This window comes from Eulemur rufifrons, chromosome 2 (genome assembly GCF_041146395.1).
Source record: "Eulemur rufifrons isolate Redbay chromosome 2, OSU_ERuf_1, whole genome shotgun sequence".
NCBI lineage: Eukaryota > Metazoa > Chordata > Mammalia > Primates > Lemuridae > Eulemur > Eulemur rufifrons.
The window spans coordinates 100,936,216-100,950,224 of NC_090984.1; the positions used below are offsets into that span (position 1 = coordinate 100,936,216).

Here is a 14,009-nt window from a genome sequence, read left to right on the forward strand (position 1 = left end):
GTACTCTCTTGACTGATATGAAGTTTATCTCCTGGGTCCAAAAAAAGTAATAGTTTTTTTAAAAAAAGTAAATATAAAGTTCATAAAAGATTAACAGATTAAAAGCCCAATTCCAGGGTTAAATAATATGATACAAATAGAAATTGAGTGAGTGGTTATACCAGATTTGTCATACACATTTTAAAGAAATCTACAGCCTAGAAGTTTTAGTCAAAGGTGATTCTGATCACCAATTTTTAAAAAGCTTTGCTTCTTTATCAAGTGAAATTCTGGTAGGTGTTCTTTCAGTGCTTTTAAATTTTTTTCAATTTTACTGAATCACAATTTATACTCAAACACATCCCTTTTAAGCGTACAGTTCAATAAGCTGAAAAATGTATACACCCAAACACAATTTTTAAATCTAAGGCTCATCTAAAGCAATTTGTTGAACTCTTGAGAACAAACATCTGAGAAACCAGAAAAGATAATGCTCTCCTTTCTAATCTAAAAACTGTGTCCACAAAGGAATACCACTCTGCTTCGCAAAGAAATACCGAAACTCTACCAGTAATTAGGATCATTAGCTTATGTTGAAAAGGTGGCTGGTGGTTTAAACAGGAGATGAATTACAGGCCCTAAGAAGCATCTGGTTTCAATAACTGGTGGATAGGTCATTAGCTTGTGCTGTGACCTTGGGCAAATTAGGCTAACTTCAATTGCCTCAGTTTTCTCACCTGTAAATTGGGGATAATGGTGGTACCTACCTTAAAATATTGCTTTCGAGATTAGGGCAGTGCATGGCAAATAGTAAAGGTTTCGTAAATCCTTGTTATTAGATCTTTGTCCACACAGTGGGTAGACTGTTGGTGCCCATTTAAAAAGACTTTTTGTTCCAGGGCAGCAATTCTCAAACTTTTTGGTCTCAGGACCATTATATGATCCAAGGACCCTGAAGAGCTTTTGTTTATGTACATAGGTTATATCTAGCAGTGTATACAGTATTTAAAATTAAAACTGATAATTAAAAAAAAATAAAACTGGTACACAGTAACAAATAATCATTTTTATGAAAAACTATTTCAGAACAAAGGCCGGGTGTGATGGCTCACGCTTGTAATCCTAGCACTCTGGGAGGCCGAGGCAGGAGGATCACTTGAGGTCAGGAGTTCAAGACCAGCCTCAGCAACAGCGAGACCCTGTCTTTACTAAAAATAGAAAGAAATTAGCTGGCCAACTAAAAATATATAGAAAAAATTAACCGGGCATGGTGGCACATGCCTGTAGTCCCAGCTACTCGGGAGGCTGAGGCAGTAGGATTGCTTGAGCCCAGGAGTTTGAGGTTGCTGTGAGCAAGGCTGATGCCACGGCACTCTAGCCTGGGCAACAGAGTGAGACTCTGTTTCAAAAAAAAACCAAAAAAAAAACTATTTCAGAACAAAAATTAGTAGTGAGAAGAATGCATCATTTTACATTTTTCCAAATCTCTGTAGTATCTGGTTTAATAGAAGATGGGTACTTTCTCTCATCTGTCTCTATGTTCAATCTGTTTCAATACATTGTTTTGGTGGAAGCATTTGACGAAAATCCAACCTTATCTAGTATGTAGATGGAGAAAGGAAGAACATTTTGATAGCTCGTTCAGTGGGTTTTCTTTGATACTACACCAAAACTCAAAGTAGTAGTTTCTTAAAGCTTAGTTATAATGTGGAATTTGAAACCATATTCGTGAACATTTTGTACACTGTTATATAAAAATCCATTGATATTTTATATTTTGAATGGTTCTTTTATAAAGTGCATGACTTTGTAACATCACCCATAGGTAATTTGGGAAATATTGTTCATTGAGTGATGTAGATCTTTAATGGAAATATTGATAATTTCATTATACAGCACAAAAAATTACATTTATTGTCACCACTGATCTTATCGGAAAAGTCTTTAGGTATTAGGAAGCTGTCAAGCTCACTGTAGTGGATGCAAGTTTTCCAAAATTCTAATTTTCAAATGAAAGCTCATAATTTTTCATTGGCAGCAAATAGTTGTTTTCCTTGAATGGACAGGGTCACCTCATCCATTTCTGAGAAGATATTTGCCAAAGATACTCAAATCTAAATGACCAATGTCTGTCAGTCTGTCCAGTAAAAATGGTATTCCATGCTAAAAGGACCTAATCCATCACAAAACCCAAACAATTGTCCACCCGAGACATTCAGCACACTTCAGTATGCATCACAAGTGCCCATTTGGTCACACCCAAAACTGAAAAGACATGACTTCAGGGTTGTGATTTAATAATCTTTACTGCCTCATCAAGGACATTCATTTCTCTTTTCTTTTCTTTTTTTTTTTTTTTCTTTTTTTAAGAGACAGGGTATCGCTTTGTCGTCCAGGCTAGAATGCAGTGGCAGTGTCATAGCTCACTGTAGCCGCAAACTCTCGGGCTCAAGCGATCCTCCTGCCTCAGCCTCCCAAAGTGCTGGGATTTACAGACATGAGCTACCATACCTGGCCAAAGACATCCTTAAGTGAAATTAGCCTCTTTTTTTTTTTTTTTTAACTGCAAGTACATGGTGAAGAAGAACAGAATGACTTCTAGTACAGTTTGATGCCATTGCCTTGATTCATGCAAGATAACACAGTTTTACTCAAATTCTAATACAACAAAAAAAGCAAATAACATCTCAGTGTTATTTAATAAATTATCTTATGAAAATAGTTTCACTTCCAGACCCCCTAAAAAAGTCTCAGAGAACCCCAAGGGTCCAGGGACTATACTTTGAGCATCATTGTTCTAGGGAAAGGCAGACCAATTTTGGCCATATATGATTGTAAATCTTTAACAAGTACAGAAGTATAGCCTTGATAGCTTTGCTATATAACATGCAGAGTACTAGGTATTGTTATATGATAGCTGATACTCTATGTGCTAGGCACTGTTCTCAGAATGGGTGTATGTGTGTTTACATACCTATGTATCTTCATCCTTAACTTTCATTGTCTCGTTTATGCCCATAACAACCCTGTAAGGCAGATATGTTTTTTATCATTACCATTTTATAGAAAAGGAACAGAAGCATAGAGAGATGAAATGACTTGCCCAGCGTGACCAAGCTCATGTCAGAGCCAGGATTCAAAGCTAGGTTCCAGAGACCACACTCTTCAGTACCACTGAGTGCCTAAACAAATCCAAGGAGGCCACTGGCTGCTATCTGCTACGGGAGCATTCTCTATGGGAGGAGGTAGACATTACCTCTAGGGGGCCAGTGCAGGAGTGGATAGGGCACTGTTGCTGCTTGTCATCTGGGTACTTTGGCCTGACCTCTGTTCTCTGTCCTTTGCCCTGGCAGGATGACTTCTCGGGACCAGCTGGTGCAGCAGGTGCTGCGGGAGCTGCAGGAGGCGGTGGAGTCCGAGGGCCTGGAGGGTCTCGTTGGTGCTGCCCTAGAGGCCAAGCAGGTCCTATCTTCCTTTACTCTCCCCACCTGCCGGGAGAGGGGCCCTGGCCTCCAGGTGCTGGAGGTGGACTCGGTGGCTCGGGGCCTGTACCCAGATGATGCTCCACGGAACATGCTGCCGCTGGTGTGCAAGGGCGAGGGCAGCCTGCTGTTCGAGGCGGCCAGCATGCTGCTGTGGGGCGATGCGGGCCTCAGCCTGGAGCTGCGGGCGCGCACCGTGGTGGAGATGCTGCTGCACAGACACTACTACCTCCAGGGCATGATCGACTCCAAAGTGATGCTGCAGGCCGTGCGCCACTCCCTGCGCTCTGAGGAGTCCCCTGAGATGACCAGCCTGTCACCTGCCACGTTGGAGGCCATCTTCGATGCAGATGTCAAGGCCACGTGCTTCCCCACCAGCTTCTCCAACGTGTGGCACTTGTATGCCCTCGCCTCTGTCCTGCAGCGTAACATCTACTCCATCTACCCCATGCGTAACCTCAAGATCCGGCCCTACTTTAACCGTGTCATCCGGCCCCGCCGCTGTGACCATGTGCCCTCCACGCTGCACATCATGTGGGCTGGCCAGCCCCTCAGCAGCCACTTCTTCCGCCACCAGTACTTTGCCCCCGTGGTGGCTCTGGAGGAGGTGGAGGCTGAAGGTGCTCCCGGCCTGGCCCCGGCTTCTCCAGCCCTGGCCCCACTGCCACCACCGGCCAAGACGCTGGAGCTGCTCAACCGCGAACCTGGCCTCAGCTACTCCAACCTCTGTGAGCGCTACAGCGTCACCAAGAGCACCTTCTACCGCTGGCGGCGGCAGTCCCAGGAGCACCGGCAGAAGGTGGCCACCCGCTTCTCAGCCAAGCACTTCCTGCAGGACAGCGTCCATCGCGGGGGCGTCGTGCCGCTGCAGCAGTTCCTCCAGCGCTTCCCTGAGATTTCCCGCTCCACCTACTATGCCTGGAAGCATGAGATGCTGGGCTCTGGCTCCTGCCCGGCCCGGGCCCCCAAGGAGGAGCTGGGCACGGAGGAGATGGAGAAGCTGCCAGAGGCGCAGGTGGCCGAGGGGCTGGGGTGCTCCTCGCTGGCGGCGTCAAGCCCTGGCATGATCTTAATGCAGCGGGCCAAGTTGTACCTAGAGCATTGCATCTCCCTGAACACACTGGTGCCCTATCGCTGCTTCAAACGTAGGTTCCCTGGCATCTCGCGGTCCACCTACTACAACTGGCGGCGAAAGGCGCTGCGGAGGAACCCCAGCTTCAAGTCGGCACCAGCCCTCTCGGCTTCCGGGGCTGCCCAGCCAGTGTCTGCTGGGGACGAGGCCCTGCTCCCTTGGAAGGGTGAGGAGGGGGAAAGGGCAGGGAAAGCAGTGGGCGGGGGCACACCCAGTGCCCGGGAGCTCCTGCCCCTGAAGGTGCCCCTCTCCCGTTGGCAGAGGCGCCTGCGCAGGGCTGCACGCAAGCAGGTGCTGAGCGGGCGTCTCCCCTTCTGCCGCTTCCGCCTCCGCTACCCCACTCTGTCCCCTTCTACCTTTTGGTTCTGGAAGAGTCTTGCCCGGGGCTGGTCCAGAGGCCTGTCCAAAGCCCAGGTGCAGGCCTCCACCTTGGGCAAAGGGCGGCAGGAGGCTGAGGAGAAGCAGGAGAAGGAAGTTGGTGGGAGCGTGACAGCTGTGCCGGCCCCACATGCAGGGACCCTGCCAGGGGGGGCTTCTTCAGGAGAGGATCCGGTGAAGCCCCAGGGAGGGCCTTCCAGAGAGGGGGCCCTGCAAGACGGGGCCCTGCAAGAGGGGGCTACAGCCCAGGGCCAGCCCCATGGTGAGCCCCTTTCGAGCCACCCTAAGATGGCAGCAGCGGGTGGCAGTGATGGCCGGGTAGCAGTGATAGACATGATCACCACCACCAGGTTCAAGGCCCAAGCCAAGCTATTCTTGCAGAAGCGCTTCCAGTCCAAGAGCTTCCCCTCCTACAAGGAGTTCAGTGCCCTCTTCCCCCTCACCGCCCGCTCCACCTACTACATGTGGAAGCGAGCCCTCTACGATGGCCTCACCCTGGTTGATGGCTGACAGGGACATGCGAAAGGGGCTGGGAGGAAGGGGGACCAGCTTGGAAAGGGTCAGGGGACTGCACTGCCCCCTGGCTTGGCCAGGATGCCATCTGTTCTGGCTCCCACAGTGTCCACCCTGAATCCGAGAGCATATTTGTGTTACTTCCTCCCTCCAGGGCAGAAAGAGCTAGAAATCAGCCGTTTGGTCTTCTGCGGAAAGCTACAGCACCAGAGATGTTCTCTTTGGTTATTTGCTGGTTGCATTTTTATTGCTGTGTTTTAGTTTTTGGTTTTGACTTGAGTGGGTTGGCTGGGCCCCCTTGCTGGTGTTGGAAGCTATACATATGTGGGGGGGGTGGGTAGAGGGGGGGGGTGGTTAGCTAGAACTGCTTTCGGCTTTTCCTGGGGACAAAAGGAGCATTATAGCATGGCCATCTGTCCCATTAGGCAGAATATATATCTTCAGTTTCTTTTGGGGGTTGGCACCCTTTTTACTCAAAGATGTTTCCCAAAGGAACATTAAGATCAAATGTGGGGGCCGGGCGTGGTGGCTCACGCCTGTAATCCTAGCACTCTGGGAGGCCGAGGCGGGAGGATCACTTGAGGTCAGGAGTTCGAGACCAGCCTGAGCAAGAGTGAGACCCCGTCTCTACTAAAAATAGAAAGAAATGATCTGGACATCTAAAAATATATAGAAAAAAATTAGCTGGGCATGGTGGCGCATGCCTGTAGTCCCAGCTACTCGGGAGGCTGAGGCAGTAGGATTGCTTGAGCCCAGGAGTTTGAGGTTGCTGTGAGCTAGGCTGACGCCACGGCACTCACTCTAGCCTGGGCAACAGAGCGAGACTCTGTCTCAAAAAAAAAAAAGAAAAAAAAAGATCAAATGTGGGGCAGGTTAGTGCCTGGTGTCCCCAAGGGAGAAGGTGCCAGGCTCAGTGTGAGCAGCAGCAGGGATGTATAGGCAGAACTACAGATGGCCTCTAAGGGAAGACCCTGAGGCTCCTGAGATCACTGAGGGGCTGGCCTGTCCCCTGCAAGGAGCATGGTACAGGGTTGGGGGAAGTCCGGCAGGAGGAGATGCAGGCCCTGAGATGCAGGAGATACAGCCCAGAGTCCCTGCTTGCTGGGGCTTGATCCATCTGCTGGGAACCCTGCAGTCCTCTCTCAGCCTGGCTGGCTGTTGGGGACCCTGCTGTGCTGCTGAGCCTCTCCTCAGAGCCGGAGCCCCACCTCAGTGAGGGACCACAAAGCAGCCAGGCAGGTGGGAGACTGAATTTGCATTGTCCAAGAGTAAAGTTGGAAAACCAAAGAAATAAAGTGATGCAGTGCCCACAGCTCTTGGTCTCTGGAATTTGTTTTGCCAGGAAGTGACTGCCTATTCCCATGTTACCCTTTGCTTTAAGGCGACTGAGAGTGACCATTTCTCTCTCATGATGGGACATGCTTAGGTCCAGCCCTTGGGGAACGGGAGGGGTTACTCTGGGGACTCTGAATTCAATCAAAAAGGGACCTTTAGTGCCCCTCCAGCTGGGAGCAGGGCTCTGGCTGCCTAGAAAGACACCTCCCTCCCATGGGAGAAATCTGGCACACTAGGTGTGCTCAGAGGCCAGGCCCAGGCAAGGATGAGGACACTGAGCCACAGTGGTTCATGTGCATGGAGTAAGCCCGGCCTTTGCCTGTTGGGGTGAGGCAGCATTAGGGAAGATGTTCCTTAGGCCTTTTTTCCTCCTGTCTAGGTTTCCTGCGGTGGCTGTCATCCTTGTGGTCTTGGGGAGTCACTCTTGGCTCTGCTGTTTGCTCACCCCCCATCTAATCTATCAGTAAGTCCCATCAGTTCTCTTGGCCCACATCACAGCTTCCCACCCTCTCTCCCTGCTTCCCTGCCTGCACTTTTGCCCACCCCATACAATCCATTCTCCATAGAGCAGCCAGAGAGAGATTTATAAAACCTGATTCTGTCACTTCCCTGCCTTAGGACATCTATGTAATCCCGCCCCTCCCTCTCCCAACCCTTGCTCTGCATCAGCTGCCTCTGATCTTGAACATGCCATACTTATTCCTGCTCTAGGGGCCTTTGCATTTGCTCCTTTGGTCTAGAATGCTGTTCCCTGTCACCTTTACATGGTAGGCTTCTTACCATTCAGGTCTCTGCAAGTCACTGGCACATCACCCTTTTTAATTCTCTGCATGGTACTTATTCTCATCTGATATTTTTCTTGTTTATTTGCTTATTTGATGATTGTCCACACACCCCTCTTTGCCCCCCAGCAGAACACAAGCTGCATGAAAAGCAGGGCTTTTTCCTGACTTGCTCACACCTGTGTTCCCAGCAGGTTGATTGATTCCCACATAGTAGGTATTAAAATTTGTTGACAGAAGGAATGAATGAAATGGGGCCTCTATTCCTTCCCTGCTGTTATCCTTTGGGATTTGGTTTTATCAAACCTAATCAATCCTATTTCCTAAATATTCCTCATAGATCATTTTTTCCTCATGTCCACAGCCACCTATGCCAGTAGCTGTCCTCATCTTTGACACGGGAACTACTTCAAGCTGACTTTACTTCTGTTCCAACGATTGCATTCCATCCTCTTGACAAAGGCCAGAATGAGCCTGCTAAAATGTAAATCTGACTCACTGCTCAATTTCCCGTTGCCCCAGCACAAAATCCAAATGAGACCACCTGAGTCTGGCCCCGTCCTCCCTCTCTGCCTTACTTCTTCACACTGACCCCTCATCTAGACCTGTTCCCCTACCTGCTTCCCCCGTCCCATGGCGCTACACATTGCTGGTGCTCTGGATTGGGTTCCGGGGTCTGCAGTGAAGCCCCAGCACCCATGTAACCACTTAACATCTGGGGAAGGGGTTGGGGTGGGTGGTGGGAAACAGCCTTCCTACCAGGCCTGCTGTAGCCACCCACAGCCAGCAGATGGCAATCTAGTACAGCAAGAGACAATCTGGGTTCCAACCCCCAGCCTGTTGCTCCCTTACTGCTTTGGAGGTCAGAGTGGCACTAACCTGCCTTCTGAGAACTACCCTGGTTGGGGCTCTGGATACTCCAGTTCTCTTCCCTGCACTCTTGAACCAGAGCAGATCCTCTGATGCCTGGAGCAGTGTCTCAGCAGGGTCTAAAGACCACCTGGGTCACAGTCCCTGGGGGAGCTTGTGAGGAGTGTGGGTTCCAGGGCCCCACCCAGACCTGCTGATTCCCACCTTGGACACTGGCGAGGCAGACTGTGGACATGGGGGAGTTGTTTCTCTTGTCGTGCCTCACTTTTTCCATCTGTAAGATGGGTACTAAAGTAATGCCTTAGTACCCCTCACATACGAAGTGGAGATGCGCCTTTGCTATTAATAATGATGGTGTCTGGTTGGAGAGCCCCTGCAGTCTGATTCCTGTTTTCTAGGGGGAAGCTAATGCCCAGGGAGATTCTTGCTCAAAGTTACCCTCCAGATTAAAGACACTCCTGTGCCAAGATTAAAAAGTCATTTTGCCAGTGGCCGGCACTGAGCCCTAAACCCATAGGCAGAAATTTTAGCTTCTGTTGGGAAAAGGTAAGATAAAAATGATATGTCAATATTTATTGATTTGGAAAAGGTGTCATAAGTATGGTTATTCTTGTGTGGAAAAGCCGTTTCCTTTATAATCTGCTTAGAAAGGCAGGGACGCCTCAGCCATGACCACATTGCCAAGGATACTTCATGCTGATTTTGAAGTCAACATTTGTTGGAGTTATTTGTAATTTGTTTTTGCACCACTTTCTGTCTCAGATGCAGATGTAAGAAGAAATTCCAGTGAAATGAACAATGTGTGAATAAAGGAAGAAAACAGAGTGTGTGAGGTTAACTTCACATTTCCTTCCAACATTCTGTGCGGTTGTAATGTAACAACTAGTTCTAAAAACTTTTAATATAAAAGCTTCACCCTAAAAACACAATGGAGTGAAACATGAATAATTAAATTTTTTTCCTTTTATCTCCATATTTACTCGCTGAGGGAAGGGGTCCCGTGTTTCGGTGGAGATCATCGTGTCTACCATGACATGCACGAAGTTGCTCCCCAAATGTTTCTCTGGAGTCCAGCGCTCAAGCCCAGGGCTTTGCTCGTGCCTCTTGGGCCCTGATCACCCACCTCATGTCCCAACTTCCCCTCCTGGATGTCCCACCATCGCCTCAGTCTTACTGACCGCCTGTCTGGGCTCACTCCCCGCTGACCGGCTCTTCTCAGAGTACTTTTCACCATGGCTGCTGCAGCACAAAGTTACCGGTTGAACTGGCCAGAAAGCTGAGAGTCATCCTAGAAAGTTCTCTCTCCTCCATCTCCAACCTGGCAGGACCCTAGGCACGGGCAGGTTTAACAAGGTTGCACACTGCTGGGCTATCACAGGGAAGAGAATGTGACCACAGCCCACCCCATCTTTTCCCGTGAGCACAGCTTTTACGTCAGGTCACACCTGAGGCTGCCGGTCAGCCCAAGCTGGTCGGTTTGTGGCTGAGGTGCTGGTTTGGCCTTGCTCACAAGGGATCTGGCGGAGGGAATAGGCTCCCATCCAGCAACCTCTGAGACCCTGTGCTGCGTGCTGAGGAGACAGAGCCATTTGTCCTCCCAAAGGCCTCACTGTGCGGGTAGCCGTGGTGAGATACATGATCAAGGATTCCATATGGGATGCACAGGGAGTGCAGCCAGATCACAAGGAAGTGCATGCTGGCTTTGTCTGGCACCTTCTGGCTCATTCCGACACCCGCCTCCTGTCCCTGGCCCCACCTTGCAGCTTCTTGGGGCCAACTCTTCTCTGAGAAACGTAGGCTGCCCAGGAGTCTGAGAAATGCCTCAGTTGCCCCTCAGGCGACCTCGGTCACTAGTTGCAAAAGACTCATTCCAGTATGGTGGCTGTCACAGGAAGATGGGATGCTGGGTGACGGGTCCTGACACTAGGCAGTTGTTAGTTTGGGGCCAGAAGGCTGAGAAGCAAAGCTCAGAAAGCACGTGCAGGGCAGCCTGCTCCTGCCTGTGGTGCACTCTGCCCACGTTCACTGGCCTGATTCCTCACCAGAACCTTCCGGTGTGATTTCTCCTCCCTAATCCTGGTTAGTGACACCCAGGTTACCTGTAGGTTGTCACTAGTAGGTTCCTAAGTGTTCCCATTGCTGGTTTATATCACGGAAGAGGAGGAGGGAAGCTTTTAGGAAGATAAGAAGCAGCAGAAAGTAGGTTTAATGTTATAAAAAAATTTTCCATGGAAAATGACTTCGAAAATAGCATGAAATCCGCTTAACTCTAGCAGCTCCTCCCTGCCAGGCAGAGAGAGTTGGGGGACAGAGATAGGAGGGAAGCCAGGAGACTGGGCAGGCAGCTGCTCGTGTGTCACCCTCTGCCTGGGGAGGCCACTGGCATGGCAGACGGCAGGAAGGCCACAGCGGGTGCTCCCGGGGGGAGGGAGGTGCAGGCTGTGGGGAGTCAGGGAGGAATTTGGGAGCACTCGGGTCTGAGTGGCTCCGGGTTGCCTTCCCCTGGCCTGCCTCCCATCCCCCTAGCCCAGCCTGGCTCAGAGGGACGCCTCCACAGGTCATGGTGCTGACACCCAGTCAAGCTCAGTTTGTAGGATGTATGACTTTGGGCAGAGGTACCTGTCACCACACAACATTGGGGCACAGCAAGGGGGCACACAGCTGGCTGCGTGGCAGTGTCCAGGACAGGTGCTGATGGCTCTGGAGTCCACGCGGATCCTCAGAGCTCACTGTCACAGAGACAGGAGGGAGGCTGGCATCTTTGGGATATTTGATATTCCGTTCATTCCAACCACATTTGTGGAGGCCTGGGGTGAGGGAGAGGAAAGTTACAGAGCTCGGTAAGGCCCAGCCCCCCTGAATTGTTTATAAACCTTGACTATATAACTGGTTCTCAATCCTGGGTTCAAGGATTCTCAGGGGTCCTATCAGGGTGGGTTGTCATTTTATGTCTTCATTCAGAATTTTAGATGATATTCATGATTCATTTTACTAGGGACATAAACACAGAACCCTTTTACAATGATCCTTTGCCACTGAAAGACACTTCTGTGCAGTAAGACTTTGGTTTTTAAGGTTGGTTTTCCTCGAGCCACGGCCTTGTAATATGTCATGAGGTGAAACAGAGGGAGGCAATGGTGTTGCCGGGCAAAGAGGAGCCGGCCTGCCTCTCCTGAGGGTTTCTAAAGGAGTCTCTTCAACGTCTCAGTGGTATCAAGGAAACTGAGGGAAAAGTAAAAGTCTCGGTGGGTGAGTGGGAAAGTCGGGGAGGAAGGAACTGAGGATGCGGGGCCTAGAGCCAGGGAGGGGGGACCCCATGAGAGTAGGATTTTGATACAGCCATTTGGTCCCTGCAGTTTGAGGCCCAAAACCATTTAAAGTGTCAGCTTCCTAAAATTACCATGTCCCGTTGGGAGCTTGGAATTGGCCACGATAGACCGTTTACACCACGGAAGTCGGCAAACCCTACACATCAGCCAGATGTGCTGTGGCTCCACCAGATGGAAGTGGCTTCCCTAGACGGTTACAGAGCTGGCTCTTGTCCACCCTTCATGTCAAAGTCAAAGTCAAGTCGCCTGCTCAGAGAGGTCCTCCCTGCCTCCACCTCAAGGCGGCCCCAGTCACCATTACCACACCCCTCACTGCTGTCGTCACCCTCTCAGCAGTGGCCCTCCGGGTTCTTGTCCATCTCCCCGCACTAGAATGCTGGCCCCAGAGAGAAGGGGCTCTTCTGACCTGTCCGCTGCCTCATCCCTCTCACCAGAATAGGGCCTGGCGCCTAGTAGGTGCTCAAAAATATTTATTAAGAAATGCCTGGGTTTGGAGCGGGAGGCTGGGTGTTTCCTCCCGGGCTCTGTGCCCGGGACTCCTGTGCGGGTTGCCATGGAGAGGCTGTGGCCTGCAGGTGGGAGGGAGCCACGGTGCCCGGACCTGCCTGCTCTTTGCCAGGCCAGGCAGGGATGAGACAGGAGGAAGATGAGGAGGCAGAGGAAGAGAAAAGTCCCTGTTGGTCTGGAAGCTGCTGAACTCGATGGGAATGAGTCCGACTCATCAGGTCCCTGTCTTGGGGATAGCGTTGCCAGATTAAGCAAATAAAAGTAAGGGATACTCAATTATATTTGAATTGAGCGCAGTGGCTCATGCCTGTAGTTCTAGCACTTTTGGAGGCTGAGGCAGGAGGATCACTTGAGGCCAGGAGTTCGAGAGCAGCCTGAGAAAGAGCAAGACCCTGTTTCTACAAAAAATAGAAAAATTAGCCAAGTGTGGTGATGCACATCTGTGATCACAGCTGCTCAGAAGGCTGAGGCAGGAGGATCCCTCGAGCCCAAGAGTTCAAGGCTGCAGTGAGCTATGATGACGCCACTGCCCTCCAGCCTGGGCGATAGAGCGAGAGCCTGTCTTGAATAGATAAATAAATTTGAATTTCATATAAACAATTAGTTATTTTTTAGTATTTGTATGCTCCATGCAATATTTGAGACATACTTACACTAAAAAACTATTCATTGTTTATCTGAAATTTCAGTGTAACTGTATTTTCTCTGGCAACCCTACTTGCGGCATCAGTGGTGTGCTGGTAAGTGCTTCCTGAGCCCTCTGGTCTCGTTAACTTCCTGTCTCCTCCCAGCCTGGAGCTGTTGTCAGCTCTCTCTGGGCTGTGAGAGGATGGCAGGGGACACCCCCTGACACCCTCTGTCTTCATCCTCATGTGTCCAGAGAGACCCTGAGCAGCTTGGGCTGACCATGGACCTCTACTGTGGCTCAGCATTGCAATCACCTGGGTGCTTTTAAAACTAGCCTTGCTCAGACCCCATTGCAGACTGATTAAATCAGAATCTTGGCTAGTCGCAGTGGCTCATGCCCATAATCCCAGCACTTTGGGAGGCCAAGGTAGGAGGATTATTTGAGGCCAGGAGTTCCAGACCAGCCTGGGCAACATAGGGAGATCCCATCTCTACCAAAAATAAAAGAAAATTGAGCTGCGTGTGTTGGCATGCACCTTAGTGCCAGCTACTCAGGAGGCTGAGGCAGGAGGATCGCTTGAGCCCAGGAGTTCACGGCTGCAGTGAGCTATGACTGGGCCACTGTACTGCGGTCTGGGCTACAGAGCAAGACGCTGTCTCTAAAAAGTCAGAACCTCTTCATGGTCTCATTAACCTCCCCTTTGATTTTAAATATCTCTAGACATTTCTAAATCTCTCTAGAATATATCTACTTCCGTCATGTGTTAGTCTGCAATATACTCCCAAGCAGTCTTCCCCACGTTCATTCTAGCCCCTTTTCTGTTATTCATGCTGCAACCCTGAAACACGAATCTAAACAAGTCACTTTGCTTGCTTAAAATCCTCCAGTGTCATCCCTTTTTTATTTGTAAAAAGATCCAAATAGTGACTTTCCTGTGGGGAAACCGGCAAACAACAATGAAACCAAGCGATCAAGGTTAATAATACCAGTAATAAAACAGACAACTTCTGTGGAGTTCTTGCCGCAAGTTTATAACCTTGACCTACTCCTGAGAACACAGCAGACCAGCTAAAA

General features: G+C 49.9%; 1 protein-coding gene across 1 annotated transcript; it reads left to right on the plus strand.

The window, feature by feature from the left end:
- Positions 1 to 3,333: 3,333 nt before the first annotated feature.
- Positions 3,334 to 5,481, plus strand: VRTN (vertebrae development associated). The gene has a single exon (XM_069465113.1). It carries the CDS (start codon positions 3,334 to 3,336, stop codon positions 5,479 to 5,481), a length of 2,148 nt encoding a protein of 715 aa, XP_069321214.1.
- Positions 5,482 to 14,009: the final 8,528 nt, after the last annotated feature.

Coding starts and splice junctions, on each gene's coding strand:
- VRTN (XM_069465113.1), top strand. CDS start 3,334: ATGACTTCTCGGGACCAGCTGGTGCAGCAGGTGCTGCGGGAGCTGCAG.